The sequence below is a fragment of the Phyllopteryx taeniolatus genome, chromosome 11, assembly GCF_024500385.1.
Source record: "Phyllopteryx taeniolatus isolate TA_2022b chromosome 11, UOR_Ptae_1.2, whole genome shotgun sequence".
Lineage (NCBI taxonomy): Eukaryota > Metazoa > Chordata > Actinopteri > Syngnathiformes > Syngnathidae > Phyllopteryx > Phyllopteryx taeniolatus.
Genome location: NC_084512.1, coordinates 15,744,792 through 15,763,845, shown reverse-complemented (window position 1 = coordinate 15,763,845; position 19,054 = coordinate 15,744,792). Strand labels below are relative to the sequence as shown.

Genomic DNA, 19,054 nt, shown 5'->3' with positions numbered 1-19,054 from the left:
CTGGTGGGGTGTTTGTAGCAACAAAGTCTAGACATTCTAAATGTTTACTATAAACACTAATTTCTCAACTGAATCACTACTCAGTAAGAAAAAGTAACAAGGTATTGTCAAGTGTCATCTGTTGGACATCACTGGGAGGACTGCGAGAGTTGGAAGGAACAAAGTCACAGACAAAAAAAATATCAAATTGGAACACTCCACACATTAATTTTGTGGTCGCATCACAACTCTGTAAAAAAAGCAACATTTAACCAAGCTGCATCTGGTGAGGACCTGCCGAGTACACTGCAAAAGGACGAGGAGAGTCGGCAGTAAGACTAAAGTAATGAACGCATACTAAAGGAATTACTCCAATAAGCGCACCACAAGAAGTTGTTGCAAAGGTTTTGTCAAGCGCCACCTCCTGTAGAAGTTGGCACCCCGATGGACAAAGGACAGGGATAGTTGGCAGAAACAAAAATCTAATCCAACACACCCTAAGGATATTGCTCCACACAAAAAAAAACACCTCATGTGCAGATTATTTTAATTTAGTTAAAAAATAACAAGGTTATTGCACAAAGTGCCTTGACTTACGAGTTTAAATTCATCCTGTGACCACGCTCGTAACTCAAAACACTTGTATCTCAAATTATCTTTCCCCATTGAAATGAATTGAAATGCCAAAAATCCTTTCCAACCTCTAAAAAATACCAACAAAAATGTGTTGTAACGTGTTTGAGAAAGAAAAATAGATCAGTATACAAAGGAGTTTTTCAACATACGAGCTGTTGCATAGTCGATATTTTGTCTTGCGTTACAAGCTAACACAAATGGTGCAGCAACACATGTACACAGACAATATAAAACACAGAGGCATATATTTTTTTATCCTCAATGAAAAACAACTAATATTACCCAGTTTACGCCTGACTACAAGACAAATTTGGTCTTTTACGATTGCACTATGCCAGACTACTGCCATCAAATCTTGCCGTATCTCGGTCAGACTGTGGCAACACTATGTGACGTCTATTTCGCTGTGATACAACCGTTTACCGTCTTTTACGATCACTGGGCTTTATCTTGTCATATCAAACACTGTCGAGGAGGCGGAAGAAAACGTGTCACCAGTCAACACAACCGGATACACCTGTTACCATGGCGATGACAACAACAAGGGATCACACCAAGTATTGTGTGGGGAAAAAAATAATAAGGAAAAAGATGTGGTGGGTGTCACCGGTGCTTGGGAGAGGATGTATTGGGGTGTCCATTCATGGATTGCTTGAGGTATGTTCACATACTTTTACAACCCCAATTCCAATGAAGTTGGAACGTAGTGTTAAACAAAAATAAAAACAGAATACAATGATTTGCAAATCATGTTCAACCTATATTTAATTGAATACACTACAAAGACAAGATATTTAATGTTCAAACTGATAAATCTTTATTGTTTTTAGCAAATAATCATTAACTTAGAATTTGACGGCTGCAACACGTTCCAAAAAAGCTGGGACAGGGTCATGTTTACCGCTGTATTACATCACCTTTTCTTTTAACAACATTCAATAAACGTTTGGGAACTGAGGACACTAATTGTTGAAGCTTTGTAGGTGGAATTCTTTCCCATTCTTGCTTGATGTACAGCTTCAACAGTCCGGGGTCTCCGTTGTCGTATTTTACGCTTCATAATGCACCACACATTTTCAATGGGAGACAGGTCTGGACTGCAGGCAGGCCAGTCTAGTACCTGCACTCTTTTACTACGAAGCCACGCTGTTGTAACACGTGCAGAATGTGGTTTGGCATTGTCTTGTTGAAATAAGCAGGGGCGTCCGTGAATAAGACGTTGCTTGGATGGCAGCATATGTTTCTCCAAAACCTGTATGTACCTTTCAGCATTAATGGTGCCTTCCCAGATGTGTAAGTTACCCATGCCCTTGGCATTAACACAGCCCTATACCATCACAGATGCTGGCTTTTGAACTTTGCATCCATAACAGTCCGGCTGGTTCTTTTCCTCTTTGGCCCGGAGGACACGACGTCCACAATTTCCAAAAACAATTTGAAATGTGGACTCGTCGGACCACAGAACACTTTTCCACTTTGCATCAGTCCGTCTTAGATGAGCTCGGGCCCAGAGAAGCTGGCGGCGTTTCTGCGTGTTGTTGATAAATGGCTTTTGCTTTGCATAGTACAGTTTCAAGTTGCACTTACGGATGTCGCGCCGAACTGTATTTACTGACACTGGTTTTCTGAAGTGCCCATGGGGTGATATCCCTTACACATTGATGTCGGTTTTTGATGCAGTGCCGCCTGAGGGATCGATGGTCACGGGCATTCAATGTTGGTTTTCGGCCTTGCCGCTTACATGCAGTGATTTCTCCAGATTCTCTGAACCTTTTGATGATATTATGGACCGTATATGATGAAATCCCTAAATTAAACTACGTTGAGAAACATTTGTCCTTAAAGTGTTCGACTATTTTCTCTCCCCCCGTCTTTGCTTGTGAATGACTGAGCAATTCAGGGAAGCTCCTTTTCTACCCAATCATGGCACCCACCTGTTCCCAATTAGCCTGTTCACCTGTGGGATGTTCCAAACAGGTGTTTGATGAGCATTCTTGAACTTTCTCAGTCTTTTTTGCCACCTGTCCCAGTTTTTTTGGAACATGTTACAGCCATAAAATTCTAAGTTAATGATTATTTGCTAAAAATAATAAAGTTTAACCATTTTGAACATTAAATATCTTGTCTTATTAGTGTATTCAATTAAATATAGGTTGAACATGATTTTAAAATCATTGTATTCTGTTTTTATTTGTTTAACAAAACGTCCCAACTTCATTGGAATTGGGGTTGTAATAAGGTACGGCTCACAAGCAGGCAACAAAAGGCTGAATGTGGCTGGTGGAGGGTCTTTTGTTGAATGACAAGGAGCTGAGTAAGGGGCAGACAACAGTGTGAAAGTGCAGTTAAAAAAGAGAAAGAAAGAAAGAAAGAAAACGCAAAGGTAATGTTTTTAGCATGAGTGTGAAGCTCCAGCACATCAGATTGGAATGTAAGGGAGAACAAGCAGAGCACAGAGCAGCATTGATGACTGACGATGATGATTGAGTGAATCACCCTTCTCAATCTTCTGTTTCACAAGGATCATTCCAGATCCTGACATGAGCAGCCATGCCCTAACTCTGGTGGGCTTCAGCAGACATGGACTTGACCTGACTTCCTGACTGCGCCAGACCACCCATTTAGGTCAGCACTGGACACAGTAAACATTAATATTAGGATAAGCAAGGTTTATTTATCTTGGTCATAGGCTGAAAAAAGTAATGAAAACTGGGTCATACCCTCTCTCTCTCTCCAACTGACGGCTAATATTTCCACCATATCAATGACAAAATAATGGCACCACTTTAGACATTGCAACGACAACGTGTAGGAAATCCCCTACCTGGCTGGTGGCTGATAAGGGGCCCAGAGAGACGGCTGGTAACACTGGTCCATATCAATGACACTACTAGAACCCCATAGATTCAGCGATGACACATTGGGATTAGGGAATCTCCCCAATTGGCCCCCTTTCTAGCAGGTTTATTTTAAGCAGGCTTTGCTCATGTCAATTACTTAACAAAAGATATATTTGCATATCCATCATCATCTTTTTTAGGGAGGCCTCCATGGTATCTTTGAAACGCCCCTGTGTATGTGTTATTGGTGGCACCTCATGATTGCTAGATATAATTCATAAACGTGACGGTTTGGCTGCTAGCGGCCTTCACGTTGAATAAGCGGAAACCGTCCCTCACATGCTCGCACATGTTTGAGTGCTTCCTGCGTGAACAGCTGACCCTCCTTCGGCACCACGGTTTGGGAGTACTGTTGATGCCTTTATGTTGTGCTCATGACACATTGTGCATGTTTGTCCAGTCATCCACATGTGACCAAAAACAACAGTCAAGTGTCAAAATCCCAGAATTGATGTCTCTTGTTATATCTGAAATATGGATTTGTTTGCCGTTTGGACTCTTCTAACCAGAGCTGAGTTTATATATAGAGTGAGTGCTCCTCTTGTTGGAAGCTATGCTAACTACACCACCGCAGCCCTTCATAGGCGCAATTTAGCTAGTACTGTGGATGTCTTTATGTTGTTGTGCTCATCACACACACACACACACACACACACACACGAGTGCGTGACACATTGTGTATGTCCACTCATCCACACGTCAAAATCACAAAATTTATTCTATTCTATTCTGAAATATGGATTTGGGCGTACATTTTCAAACATTTAAATATTTTACATATATTTAAACCAAAAGGTTTCTTTCCTATTACTCCTCAACTTGTAGTGTCTGCTGTGCGTCCTAAAAAGCACTTTGTGGGATTTATCATTATACAGTGCATTTACAAATATTTTTTTCCAACAAAATATACTTGCCAGAGCAAAATAAACATGCATTACTACACTAAAATTGGTCACAGCCTGTTTTACGGTTGCTTTCTGCATCTGTAGAAATTTTCATGTAATAAAACAAATACCGTAGTATAAAACAGTTCACGTAATCTGTTGATGTATTCAAAATACTTTTTAAAAGCATCAGTAGAACAGCCATATGAATACCAACAAACCAATTTTCAGTTCACGATCAAAACAAAGTTGAAAGTTCAATGACCAATTGAGAATTCAGTCAATCAATGCATGGAGAAGAGAGGTATCAAAATAGGCTTTATTTAAGAACATTGTCAAAACATTTTTTGCATAAAAACCCTTTTAAAAATAAGGAGAAACAATTTCAGAGAATTTCACCGATTGTACAAAATATCAACGAGAAGAAATAAATCCTGTTGAGTGATTTGTACCCCTCATTTGCATGGTTATTTGCAGCCACCGCCACAGCAAGCGGAAGAATAGTGCAGCCATTTGGCGGTCACGTAAACATCAGCGCATGTCTCTCAGAACACAAGTAGTGTCAGTGTAAGTAGCTCACGTCAACGCTGATGCACCACAGCGTGACTGACCGCCATTGTTAAACCTGACTAACTCGCATTTTCCTTAAACAAAGCCGAGAAGAAGAAAAAGTCAAACTATCCCCGCACAAGCACTATTATTCACCGCATTTTACACAAAAAAAAGAGGATGCTAGTGTTATTACAACTTTCATTTTGTTTGGCAAAGACCGAGCCACTGCAGTTTGTACTATGTGCTGACTGTGGAGCCATTGTGTAACCTTTACGCTTATTTTCTTGCATCTCAATCGCACAGCTTTCTTCTAACCTAGAACAGTAAACTTCAGCAGAACTTAAAAGTATTAGCATTCGGATCCAGTATCAACATTAAGAAAAACTCATAATTTATCTGACTAATTTTAATTTTCCTGAGATATCTCGATAAGCTCTAAACAGAAAGGGTTGGCAGATATTAGTAGGCACAACGTTCATCATCAGCACTAGCCCACAACACGACAAATCAGCAGACCAAATAAGAACAGAAACCTCTTCCGCTGGAACGTTGTTTACATTCTCATTAGCATTTTCTGGAGGAAGCTTGCTTTCTTTTAGCAGCAGGCGAACGCCACAGTGCACAGTTTGACCCGCAACCAAGAAATGCCCAACTAGAAACCAAAGAAATAAATGCCTCTCTCTGCCATTGACTGAACATCCCTCACACACAAAACAAATAACCCTCTTGATTCTAATTAGTGTCACCCGCTGCATTCCAGTCCACATAATCCGTGTCAACAGTCATCATGTTTGCATCCGACGAGATTCGCTAAAAGCAAAAATAAAAAGTTAAGCAAATTTAGTCAAGTCCTTGCTGTCGCATTACAGGCAAATGAGCTTTTAGCAGGCTTTTCATTCTTAAGCTTAAAAAAACAAAAACAAAACAAGAGAATTCCCTTTTATTATCTTCTTCTTTCTGGTTTTTGATCAACGGAAATCCTCCCAATCTCTCTTTGCTGTCTAAGACCCAGTGTGAACATCACTTTTGAAATTTCCGCAAGTCCTGCTCAGGTGCCTTGTGACTGTTTTCGGCTTTTGGCGGTCCGAGGTTTCCCTCCACAAACATGTTGGGGATGTCCTGGCCGAAGTAGATCTTGCTATTAGTCGCTATGGCCTGGTACTTCATCAGCTCAAGGTACTTGGGGGTTAACTTCAGCTGCGAGACACACAGAGCACATGTGATTGTTAAGTCAAGTAACCTGTATTAGACTACTGTAGAAAGTTTAACTTGACACTGTGGTGATTATAACAGTGTAATCACCGATGAATTTAATCAACTGAAGCAGGACCACAACATAAAAAGTAACCATGTGATGACCATAGAACTCTATCCTGGCTGCTTACAATACAAACGGAATCTCCAAAGTGAAACGCCTTAATTAAATGTGCTAAATATGCTTTAGGCCACAATGTGGCCAAACCCAAATTGGACTAGACACGTAGGCTAAACACGACAGCTTTAACCTGAGTGTTGGTGTGGAAAGTGGAAACCCAACTACTTATCCTCTTCCTTAAGGCCTCGCTATACTTCCACACTCGTGCGGCCAACAGCGCCCGCATTGCAACACGTGACTGATGCCGCGCAGCCCCCGTGTGTTACTTGACACGCACACTGCAAAAATTTTTGCCGTGCATAGAACTGCGCGGAGATCATCTCTCGTGATTGGTCCATTTTAGTCACATGCTGTGATGACGTACTCAGCCTTCCCCTTGGTTCCACATACCACCTACTCCGCCGCCTTCTTGATTCTTCTTGCAATATAATTGAACACATAATCTAAATCCATTTGTTCTAGCAGGCACTGTTCCACGGTCGCCATTGTTGTTGCTTTGTTCCTTGTTCCGGAAGGTAAAAACAGCTACCGGATTTGGCCATAAAATGCAGAGGAAACTCCATCCTGTGGTGTCCCAGCCAATACCAGCCGTAGCGACACCCCCGACTTGGAGGAGAACTGCAGCACATTTTCAAAACAGGGCGCATGGATTGCACTCGAATATAAAGGCAAACTCCGCACAGGCTAGCCGCAGTGACGTCAGCACGGTCACCGCCCACGTGAGTATAAAGAAGCCTCTAGGCACGCCCCACCATAAATGATTTCACTCTTTTTGAATGCAAAATGACGGTCACTAAGATGCATTGAAGAGAGGTACTTTTTTGTACTTTTTCTTGTACAGTGAGTAATGTTAAAATGTTACTTAAATGACTGCCTTACATTTATCAAAGGTTTTCTGATGGCCACAGTTTGACTTTAGAATGGATTAGTTCTGCAGTATTTTGAAGTGTTTCCTATGGGAAAATCTGGTTGACACTGATTTTCTGCTGATCAATCAACAGACTGCAGTGACTCCATTACTGCAGAGGTTGCTACCAGAATAGACGGGTGCCAAAAAGTGTACTACAATAATACTGTGTGTGTGCGCGCGCATGTGTTTTTTTTACCTGGTTTGCTTCAGCAAACTTGGCAGCGGTGTAGTATTCTGCATCTGCCTTGGCCCTTTCCCTGGCCACAAATGCGGCATCTGAATGAGACACAGGGCACGACAAGACAGAAAGATAATACATATCCGTTTTTCGCAGAGGAAGAGGAAGTATTGCACGAGATGAAGCAAGGACACTGACCCTCAATTTCTGAGATCCTTTTCTCTGTCTCTTTCTCCATCACTTTCTGCTGGAACTGGATCTCAGCTACCTGAGCAACCTTTTCAGCCTCTGTGCAAAAAAAAAAAAAAAAAAAAAAAAAAAAAAAAACAGCAGGTGGGCTTTGTGGTGAGCAGACTGCAAGAGTGTGCAAGTTAAACCAGCAACAAAAAACACATTTACCGATAATGGCTTTCTTCCTCTCAGTCTCCGCCTCCTTTTCAACAACCTTCTGAGTCTGAGCGGTAATTAGGAGACGCGTCTTCTCTGCTTCCCTACGCACACACATTGCTTTACACAAATACTTGTCTTCATGCTGATGAACTCACTTGAACTGTGTAGGTCATTGACAAGAAATTAATGTTACACAGCAACTTGAAGTCAAACTCACATGAGTTCAAAGTTCCTCCTGATAGACTCAGGGATCTTTGGCTTAGTTACACGGACAGCCTGCATCCGGTTGAGTTCGAGCGGGGAGAAAGAAAAAGGCCTTTTAACCCACCACAAATTAATTTTATACATTCATACATCATGTGGTGACTTATGATTGTCATGTTGAATGTTCAAGACCAGTGTGAGGGATCAATACAAATGGTCTGATGGCACATAACTCCACTAATGACCGAATGATCATAAAAAGAAGAAAGAAAATACATTTTCACAGAGCCACGTACTGATGGTACTGCATACACAGGTTCATTTGTTTTATTTTGCGCAAAAAGAAGATATAGTAGCAATTTATAGTCCTTGAATTGAATTGTATCATTCAAGATACGTCAGATATTAGGTTTGAATGAGGTTTGAACCATTCCTTGAGTTTATGTATGTTCCCTGTCAACAGACGAACTAACAGCTGTTTGAAAATTCCAGCATACAGCTAACGCAAGTGACATCACGAACCCTGTGATTGCGAGATTACAATTTCAGCATCCCGGTGTCACCACGCTAGTAGTGTAATCTTCGATTATGTTCCTTACTCTCATCAACTAACAACTTCTCATAACATATAGACAATGAAACCAGACAGACTAAAATACTGGACCTGCTGTATGCCAAATGTCAATGTGAAGGGAGCTCTTCTTGTATATTTTAAATGAGTATTTATTTGTTTATTTATCAATTATTACTATCGTTATATCAATTGAGTTTTAACCCCTGAGAGAGAAAAGCCGAAAGTCACTTCTTCTATGTTTGAGCTTACCTACAGCACTCTGTTACAGCTGTGTTTGTTTTTTAAAGTGCTCTATGAATAAAATGATTTTTGTGTAACCCTGCTAACACACAAATTGTATTAGACTGTGGTAACCAATTGGCCAAATGACATTGGTAATTTTGGACAAAAGATACCTGTATGGTAAGTCCAGGGGCCATCACGTTAAGGTCTTTCTGCAAAGCAGTCTTCAGGTTTTCATCAATTATATCTGTGCAACAAAAAGCACCATATTTTATCCCTTGCACATTACATGACCCCTCCTCCCCCCAACCCTCTATTTAATTCTCCATTTAAGTAGAGACGAACCAAAGAGCTCTATGTAGACCTCCTGGAGTGTGTGGACGCTGCAGAACTGGTTTAATTCGTGGTGAATCTTGTTGAAAATCAGAGTTTTGTCATAGTCGGCCGTGTAGTTCCTCACTATGTCCACAACTAGAAACACATCAGGAAGACAAACAGTGAGGCTAATGTGACGCCAGGCAGCTGACACAACAGTTCTATTCGAAAAGAAAAGGAACTTTTGCAACTGATTCTGAATATTTTGTACCTGCTGAGGAGACCAGCATGTTGACAACCTCTATTCTGTCAAAATAGATCATCACCCCGCCACTGTCAAGGAGATACACAATGTGTCAATATCTCTGAACTACAAAAGGTGTACTGGGGCCACTTTGGAAAGAAAACAGCAAAATGATGAGGAAAGATACAAGACTAAAGATGAAATAATTTGAGGGGGAAAAAACAAGTTTTTGCTTTAGCATGGTGACTTTATTTCAGTAAAATTATAACTTTATTCCCGTGATGTTACTTCATTTTCTAAAAATGCTTTACTTTTTTTATCCTAATATCACTTTTTTTCCTCTTAATATTGTGAATTAATCTTGAAATTACACCTTTAGCCCTCTTAGGATTTTTTTCTCGTTAAATTATAACTTTATACTTGAATATACATTATTCTCTAACCATTCTTTTTTTCCTTCCAGTTGTATAGCGGTTACTGAAAGAAAAGAAAAAAAAAAAACCTGCATAAGATATATGCTCGTACCTTGTTCCACAAGGTACATTCTTGATCTCATCAGTCTGAAGTGTAGTCTGAAACACAAAGCATAAAGCTTTATCGAAAAAAAATGACCATAATAGTTCTGATACCACAACAATTACAATGTTTTCTACATCATGTCAAATGTAACAGTAAGGTGAGGAGACAACTCTCCGTATATGGATTTCATAGGTTCCTGTTTTGTTTGTTTGTGTGTTTTTAAACACGGTTTACTCTTCCTCATTCTTGAGAGAAGGATGCCAGAAGAGATTACCTGCACTGATCTGTAGGTGGTAATGAAAGGCAGCATGATATGATATCCAGGACCATTGGGACTCACCAGCAAAGCCCCACCCCTGAAAAGAAGAAAAAAAACTTGTAGAATGATTTCGTAAAAGATGATTATCTGCGGGCGGCACGGTGATTGACTGGTGAGAGCATCAGCCTCACAGTTCTGAGGACCGGGGTTCAATCCCCGGCCCCGCCTGTGTAGAGTTTGCATGTTCTCCCTGTGCCTGCGTGGGTTTTCTCCGGGCACTCCGGTTTCATCCCACAGCCCAAAAAAACATGCGTGGTATGTTGATTGAATACTCTAAATTGCCTGTAGGTGTGAATGTGAGTGCGAATGGTTGTTTGTTTGTATGTGCCCTGCAATTGGCTGGCAACCAGTTCTGGGTGTACCCCACCTCCTGCCCGATGATAACTGGGATAGGATCCAGCACGCCCGCCCTAGTGAGGAGAAGCGGCTCAGAAAATGGATGGATGGATGATTATCTGCTGATTACAGTGGAGGAGGCTGGAGAAGGGGAAAGCGCCTGGAAGGCGTAAAGTTAACACTGAATGTAGTGCAGTGGAAACTGGAAACGGAACATAACCCTTTCCATGACGTCGGTTGCCTGATTTCTTTCCAAACAAATTTTCCGATAGGAAAAAAAATGTAAAGCTAAGTAATTTGTTCCAGGCTCAAACCGCCACCATCATAAAACCTTTATTAACTGGAACTATTTTTAAGCAGTGTTGTTTTTGGCAGCCGCCTTAGTTTTAGTCTTTTGGATTAAAATATTTATTAGTACTACTAACATTTTAATCATTTCTAAATGTGATAGTTTTAGTCGATGAAAACAAAGGTTTTCAGTTCATTTTAAGGACCTTATTTTCACGACCATAAGGCGCACTCAAAAGTCTTAAATTTTCTCCAAAATGGACGGGGCGCCTTATACGCCCCCAGTAGGGATATAGCGCCGGGGTGTTTTTTTTAACCGCTTTACTGACTGGGAGCATTTCCGGGGTGTGCATTACGCAAAACAACATCGGTTTGGCTAAGGACCCCCGAGCAGCTGCGAGAGAATTCAAGATCAACGAATCCATGGTTCGCAAGTGGAGGAAGCAGGAAAACGATGACGAAGCTGAGTTTTCGCGGGGAAAAAAAAGAAAAACAAAACCCGGAAACAAGGAGAGGTGGCCCGGGTTGGAAGACCAACTCGAGCAATGGATTAATGACCAAAGAATAACTCGGAAATGTACCGGCATTACCAGACAACTAGCAACCCTTTATTGCTCAGTAACTGTTTTTTGTTTTTTTTGTCTGTCTTTATGTCTCAAAAGTGTTCTCTTTCAATTGACTGTCTGTTGTCATACTAGAGCGGCTCCAAGTACCGGAGACAAATTCCTTGTATGTTTTTTTGGACATACTTGGCAAATAAAGATGATTCTGTTTCTGATCATTCCAGGAGGCTTGACGAACCGCTGGAGATCGGTATAAACAGGGCGTTCAAAGTGAAGTTGCGAGCGGCGTGGAAGCGATGGATGACAGATGGCGAACACAGCTTTACTAAGACTAGGAGGCAGCGCCGGGCGAGTTACGCCACAATTTGTGAATGGATTGTGGATGCTGGTCTGCTTGCACTGTTGTTCGAGCTTTCGCACGGCAACGAGACTGAACCTGCCGTGTTTGATTGAGAACTTACCCAGCTGTTCATTTTGGATACAGAACATGAGGATTTTGATGGATTTGTGGATGAGGATTGATCGAAAAATAACGTGAGTACATTGTTAAATACTTCAATAAAGTACAACCGAACTCAGTTTTGCACCCACTGCCTTTTTAAAAACAGTTTTAGCGTGCATGCATGCTACCGTATGTTTTAAGATACCGTATGTTTTAACATGCCTGCGCCCAATAATGAGGTGCGCCTTTTGTATGTGTTAAATACAGAAATAGACCCCGTAACTGAGACTGCGCCTTTTAATACGGAGCACCCTATGGTTGTGAAAATACTGTACGTTTCAAGTTCAACACATAATTTTGACAATATACTACCATGTCAAGAAAATACAATGGCCTTAACTATCAAATAAGCAAAACAACAACACTAATAACATTTTGACCATGACTATCACCCATATGTACTTGCTTTCTCATCTTTCTTTCTGAACAATGGCCAAAATTATAATGCAGTCCCCTCCAAAAATATTGAAACAGCAAGGTCAATTCCTTTGTTTTTGTTGTATACTGAAGACATTTGGGTTTCAGATAAAAAATTAGCAACAGTGCTTTATTTAACTGTCACATTTATGGCTGATTTATGGTGCAGGACTATGTCATTATCAAACTGTGACTGTAAGCTCGGTGTAAATAGAGACGTCCCAGTCAATTCAACCACATCAAAGAGCCATGTTTTGTTCGTCACCGTTAACCCCCTACCCAAAGAAAAAGGGGGCTTGAACAAAATCATTTCATCATAGTCATTGTTGATGAATACAACACTGGTTTTAAGTATTATAAAGGTCCCATATTTTGACTACCGTAATCGTCAAAAGTCAATAGTGCGCATTATACATGGGTATAGAGGATAATGGGAAAACAAACTTTCACAGTAGAGTGAGTGACTCTCTAACATTGAGTTAGTATAAAAGTGTCAATTAAAAAAAAAAAAAAAAAACCTTGGGTTTGTCATACGAGTGTCCAGAAAAGGCCGCTCTGACAGCTACTTCTGTTTGACCTAGTTTTGTATCCACTTTGTCCATATTTGGCTAAGTCTGCCTGCCCCCTTTCCTCTGATCGGTTGCCTCTGTGTGGAAGACCCACTTGTGAGACCACACGTGTTTGTTATGTTGACAGCGCTGGTTCAGGAGTGGAGAGGTAGGCGGAGATCTTCGCTAGAAATGACCTAGTTTTGTATCCGCTTTTTCCATATTATACCTAATGCCCCCCCCTCCCTTCCTCTGATTGGTTGCCTCCATGTAGAAAACCTATGAGAGGACACGTTTGTTATGTTGACAGCGAAGGCTCGGGAACGGAGAGGGAGGCGTTTTTCGCTGGTGACGTGGATAAGCTCAAGAAATTTGAATGAACTGATTTCAAGCCACTGCAGAAAAACGTCTGGAGCTCAGGAATGTGTGGAAGATTTTAATTCACATTTCACACTTTATTGAGGCACCATAGAGACAATATTACATCCCAAATACGAGAAAAAGTTGGTTTTGCAAAAGATGGGTCCTTTAAGTACAGTTCAGTTGTATTTAACATTTAAGTACAATAAATTTGCATTTAATCTTTTCGAACTGTTACTGTTTACTTACCAAACTTTATTGGGTACAATTTTTATTCAACTTTTATGTGCAGCACATTTTATCTGAATCATTTAAGTGTAGTATTTTTTTAAGTGCAGTGCTAATGTTAAAACCGTGTATAATGTTATAGTGGCTGACAATATCAAATACACTTTAGGAATAAAACCTAAGCCTCATTTTTGTTGAACACTGTGCAATACAATCCTACTATGCTACTGTATTTTTTTATGGTTGGTCATTATGGTGGTACATGGAGAGCCAAGTATTTTTGTGGTTGTACTTTGTGTAAAACGTTTGACAAAGACAGCTTTCCACTGTTCCACTGTATATATGAAGAACTCAATCATGATCACGCAGTAAAGTACTTACTCAGAATATGTTAAGGTCAGTGTTACAAATACCTGTAGTAGACAGCAAGGTGCCCTTCCTCTATTTTGTGAATGGAGGAATGGAGCAGGACCGCCGTCACTCCTGCTATTGCGGCAAACACAGCCCCCACGTGCGGCATCATCCTCGCTGGCTCTCACCTGTAGACAGACGGCAATTATATAAACATACTAAAATATTTATGTATATAATGATATAGACTTCATTTTTTTATTAAATCTGCTGCTGTCCTTGTCTTTGCTTTCAATGTACTTGACAGCCGTGTAGTGTCAGTGTTTGACGGTTCTGTGCTATAATTATGGCTGTCAGCCTGTGCCTAGGCTTTACACGATCTGGATTTTTGGGGCCGATCACCGATCAGCAAGTTTAAAAAAACAATAACCGATCATCGATCTGATCACAAGATGGAGGAATGTGTCTATTTCAATGACCTGTTCATTTACTGTATATACTTGTGTACTTAAATGCTCAAAAAATATATTTACAATAAATAATATATCTTTGTTCCTCTATTTATGCCAGTGAGGCATATGACAGAGAACAAATGAATGGTCTTCTATTAGATGGCAGAAAGTAAATACAGTAATTAATGTATCCACTTTTTGTGACATTTTTGTTTGTTGGTGTGCCGTGAGATTAAACAATTGTAAAGTATGTTCATTGGCTCCATAAAGGTTGGAAATCACTGCTCCAGTCAGATCGTTTATTCTAAATCAGTCAGGTCAAACCAACATTACAATATGACAGAAATAATGGGTGCTAACTTATTGTAATTAAATTACTTCACCCAGACCAAAATTTTGGAGCATGATTCGACAGAACGCCGGTCCAACCGTCAGTGCTAGCAGTAGCTTGCTAGGCTACATAACGTTATGTTGCCTGCTTGCGAGCCGTATCGTATAAAAAATACATGAACATACCTCAAGCAAGCCTTAAACGAACGTCCTCTCCTGTACTGAGCACCACCAACACACGTTTTCCCCATTTTGTCCTTAAAATACAGTCGGCGCAATCCACGCTTGTTGTCGTCGACACGGTAACGAGTGTATCCGGTCGCATTTGAGTTGACAAGATAAAGCCCAAGGCGGCATGGTGGACGACTGGTTCGAGCGTCAGCCTCACAGTTCTGAGGAGTGGGGTTCAATCCCCGACCCCGCCTGTGTTCTCCCCGTGCCTGGGTGGGTTTTCTCCGGGTACTCCAGTTTCCTCCCACATCCCAAAAACATGCATGCGAGGTTAATTGAAAACTCTAAATTGCCCGTAGGTGTGAATGTGAGTGCGAATGGCTGTTTGTTAATGTGTGCCCTGCGATTGGCTGGCAACCAGTTCAGGGTGTACACCGCCTCCTGCCCGATGATAGCTGGCATAGGCTCCAGCACGCCCGCGACCCTAGTGAGGAGAAGCGGCTCAGAAAATGGATGGAAGAAAAAGCCCAATGATTGTAAAAAAACGGGATGCGGTGGTATCGGAATACAAGATTTTACTGCAGTAGTCTGACATAAGAGCAAATATGTTTTGTAGTCTGATCCAGTCATTACGTGTCTGTCCCACACCGCTGACATTTTTTTTTTCATTTTTAAATAACTTCATTGGCCGTCAGATATTTACAGTACAGCGTCAAAAGACGCGACAAGACTAAAGATAAACTAGCTTCTGGGTTCCAATATACTGTGCACGATGGCGAAGTGGAGTAAATGCCTTTTTCAGCGTCATTGATCAGATTAGCGAATGGCATTAAAGCCGATCAGCATAAAATGCTAATTATCGGCTAATTGTAAATTATTTTACATTCAAGTTTATTGCAAAATATTTTATTTATTAGTTTATTAACTGATTGTTGTTTATTTGGTTTTTGATTAAGCAAAACCAAATAAACAACAATTAGTCAAAATCACAAAAGAGGGAGGGATGTTGTACTTATCTTTTTAAAACTGAGAAGTACTTCTCAGGTACTGATTAATATGAATGGCTTCTAGTTTGATATACACTTCAGGCTGCTTCAGGTTCAACTACATGTCAATTACAGGTTATTTTTACTTTGCTTCAAACGACGATTACTTTTGCAATGGAACAAAATATCTTACTTTTTCCATATATTGATTATGATTTAGCTAATGGTTTGGTCCGTAATGTGTAAGAGAATAGGGAAATATGTTGATCATTGCTTTTCAAAGTAAAAACAGATGTTTGCAAATGTCTTCTTTTGATGAAAAAAAAATAATAATCAGTCTCCTTTCATGGAGGACTACAGAAATCAAATATTATTTACTGTTGAGAAGCTAAAATCATAAGATTTGGACAATTGAAAGATACACAATGGCTCGAAACGATTATTCAATTATCAAAATAGTTGTTTATTAATTTGATAAGCACTTAGTTGTTGATTAATTGATGCACGTCTATCTATAAAGTATTTGATCCAGTTCACTTTATGATGTATTTTCTTTTGGCCTACCAGTGGTTTGAAGGTTTGATAATACTGTCACAACCGCATCTGTGTGCCATGAGAGATCATCAGGTGTAACGCAGGAAATCATCCAATTTTTAACTGGTCCAAAATGTATTATTTAAGATCTCTGTGTGTGTCTTTCCTCAATTTCTGCACGTTTCACTTTTTGTCCAACTGAACTGACCCAGAATTAACACTTTTTAAGTACATTTTTAAGTTCAGAGGAGATCGTCGTTATTTCAGTACAGTATCCATACTGTGACATTTTTGTGTGGCGGTGTGCTGTGAAATGTTTCTAATATAAAATATGTGCTTTGCCTCAAGAAAGGTTGTGAAACAATGGTTTACTATATATTTTATTTATCTCTTTATTGTAGTTTGTCGTGCTGTTGGCTGGACCATTTTATTTATGTACCATGCTCTTTCGTCTTGTATTACATTGTTCTTTTTTCGGCATTCACTATGATGTTTCGCATGCATGAAACAAGATGTTTCACCTCAAGGGATTTATCCTAATATAAATTTCGTACTACATTTTATCCACACTGATGAGTAAAACGTTTTCGACAATGCAATAATTGTATACCCTGTGTCTCGTGCCAGGGTCGTACTAAAATTGATTTATTCCCTCGTTGTAAAAGGTAAAAAAATAAAATAAGCAAATCCATGTTAGTCATGACCGCACCCACAGAATACTTTAGCTTTAAATCCGTTGACCACAACAGAGTCTATAAACATTAGCACGTCCACACAACAAGCGAAACGGTTGATTTTACAGTGACAAGTTGACAATTGGTATACAGCGAACAAACAGCACCACACCGACTGGCAAAAATACAGAATGCATCCCGCTTGGCAAACATCGAAAAAAAACAAAGCAAAAACATTATTCGTCACCATGGCTGAACATTTAAAACACAACCGCCGCACTGCTGAAAAACTGACGGTTTGTTAGCCACGGTTAGCCGTGTAGCTAAGGCTTACTAATGGGGGCGGATTCCGTATTCAGGTAGCGATAGCTATTAACGCTCTGTATGCTAACTCCCTGGACATTTCGCGTCACGAAAACCGCCTAGCGAGGCTAAACGTGTGCTGGAATAGGAAATACGGGTATCAAAGTACAAATGTCGAGTTGAATAACAAGTAGTAAAATGAAATTACCACTATCTTGTACAAACGCCTCTCCTTGTGGTCATTCAACGGCTCATCCCACTCAACCCCCACAGTTTTGGTTTTGACTCGATAGTGCTGCATTCAAGGACCGTCGGAATTGTTTTCACTTCTAGAAATGGCATGTCAATTACAGTACAGCTGTGGTTTTGAAAAAATCGCTCCCCAAGTATCACCATCATGACTAACATTGCACATAACGATTAAAAAAATGTACTTAAACAGCTCTTCAAAATTCAGTGCAAGTGTATTGAACGTAAAGGTTAAATACAAATGAACTGTCCACAGGTTTTTTTGTTGTTGTTGTTTTTTTTTTTCATTAAAGTGCTGCATTCATGTATCGTGGGAATTAAATTCAGTTTTGGATTTGGCACGTCAATCTAAAAATAGACTCACTGGCCATAGGATTACACAACTGGCTCTGAAAGTGTGTTTACTACTAATAACTAAAAAAACAACCAAAATATCAAATAAGAGCTGAACATTTCTACCATTACAAAAATAATAATGCTCACAATCAAAAAGCGGATTCATTTACATTGAAAGTGTTTATCAATGTAAAATTTCACTGCATCGTACTGCAAGGGGTGTGTGATTTGCCTCTCTTGTACTGCGGTCAAGCCAGCCGCCCCTAATTTTGTTCATACTAGGCATTACGGTAATAGGTCGCCAACTCGCGGCGAAAACCACCTTCAAAATAAAAGCTTACCAATAATACGGACGTCAGTGCTCTTCTGTTAAGGAATGCAACCAGCAAAGTTAATTTGAATCTTGAGACACATTTAAAAAATGTAGTTTATTTCATAGCTTGGGAAAAATAAATAGTAAATGGACTGCACTTATATAGCGCTTTATCTACATCATCACAGTGCCAAAAGCGCTTTACAAAGCCTCACATTCACACACACATTCATAAACCAATGGGCGACTGCTGCAATGCAAGGCGCTGCCAGGTCCACTTGGAGGAAATTAGGGTTCAGTGTCTTGGCCAAGGACTCATCGACATGCGGACAGTCGTAGCAGGGATTCAAACCTGTTCTACCTACTCAGCCAAAGCCACCCCAACATAATCCCATTGGTATCGCAAGACAAATCCAGATCTGTGTGACAGACCACCAAGGACTCCACTAAAAGAGGTTTCATGAAGATCTGATATTGTATTTCAAAACAAAAGTATCTGAAAACTGCATATTTTGCTGTCATTACCCCTGACTGAAAAAATCTGTTTCAAAAAATCTATGCGATATCGCAACACCAGTCCAGTTCTGGGGGACAGTACACCACCCCAAGTTTCCAACAAAAGAGGTCCCATCCAAATCTGATGTGGCATTTCAAAATAAAGGTCCCCTGAAGTATGCATATTTCACTGTCACTACCACTGAATTAAAACATTCATTTAAAAAAATCTATGAGATATCGCAACAACAGTCCAGTTCTGGGGGACACTAGACCACACCAGGTCTCCACCAAAAGAGGTTTGATCAAGATTTAAAAAAAAAAAAAATAGAAAACCGTCTTTCTTATAACTATTTTAAATATATTGTTTTCCTTCCAGTTACTGATGGTGTCGTGGTTCATTCGCCTGACTTCAAT

General features: G+C 40.1%; 1 protein-coding gene across 2 annotated transcripts; it reads right to left on the bottom strand.

Annotated features, from left to right (window-relative positions):
- Positions 1-4,704: 4,704 nt before the first annotated feature.
- On the bottom strand, positions 4,705-17,571 carry erlin1 (ER lipid raft associated 1). 2 transcript variants are annotated; one of them, XM_061790142.1, is made up of 12 exons: positions 17,453-17,571; positions 13,857-13,982; positions 10,157-10,238; positions 9,889-9,935; positions 9,391-9,452; positions 9,150-9,275; positions 8,978-9,051; positions 8,022-8,080; positions 7,814-7,905; positions 7,613-7,702; positions 7,433-7,512; positions 4,705-6,148 (listed from the first exon to the last, which is right to left on the bottom strand). In XM_061790142.1, the coding sequence occupies exons 2-12, from the start codon at positions 13,964-13,966 to the stop codon at positions 5,972-5,974; spliced, it is 999 nt and encodes a 332-aa protein (XP_061646126.1). In that variant the 5' UTR covers positions 13,967-13,982; positions 17,453-17,571; the 3' UTR covers positions 4,705-5,971. The 2 variants fall into 2 exon arrangements, with proteins under 2 accessions (XP_061646126.1, XP_061646127.1); XM_061790143.1 differs by lacking the exon at positions 17,453-17,571 and adding an exon at positions 14,763-14,954.
- Between the last annotated feature and the right edge of the window lie 1,483 nt (positions 17,572-19,054).

What these genes read in the sequence shown, in the direction of transcription:
- erlin1 (XM_061790142.1), bottom strand. Translation starts at nt 13,966, where the DNA reads ATGATGCCGCACGTGGGGGCTGTGTTTGCCGCAATAGCAGGAGTGACG. An exon ending in CACCTTGCTGTCTACTACAG is followed by an intron (nt 10,239 to 13,856) that starts GTATTTGTAACA and finishes TCTTCTTTTCAG; the next exon opens with GGGTGGGGCTTTGCTGGTGA. An exon ending in CCCCTGGACTTACCATACAG is followed by an intron (nt 8,081 to 8,977) that starts GTATCTTTTGTC and finishes AACCGGATGCAG; the next exon opens with GCTGTCCGTGTAACTAAGCC.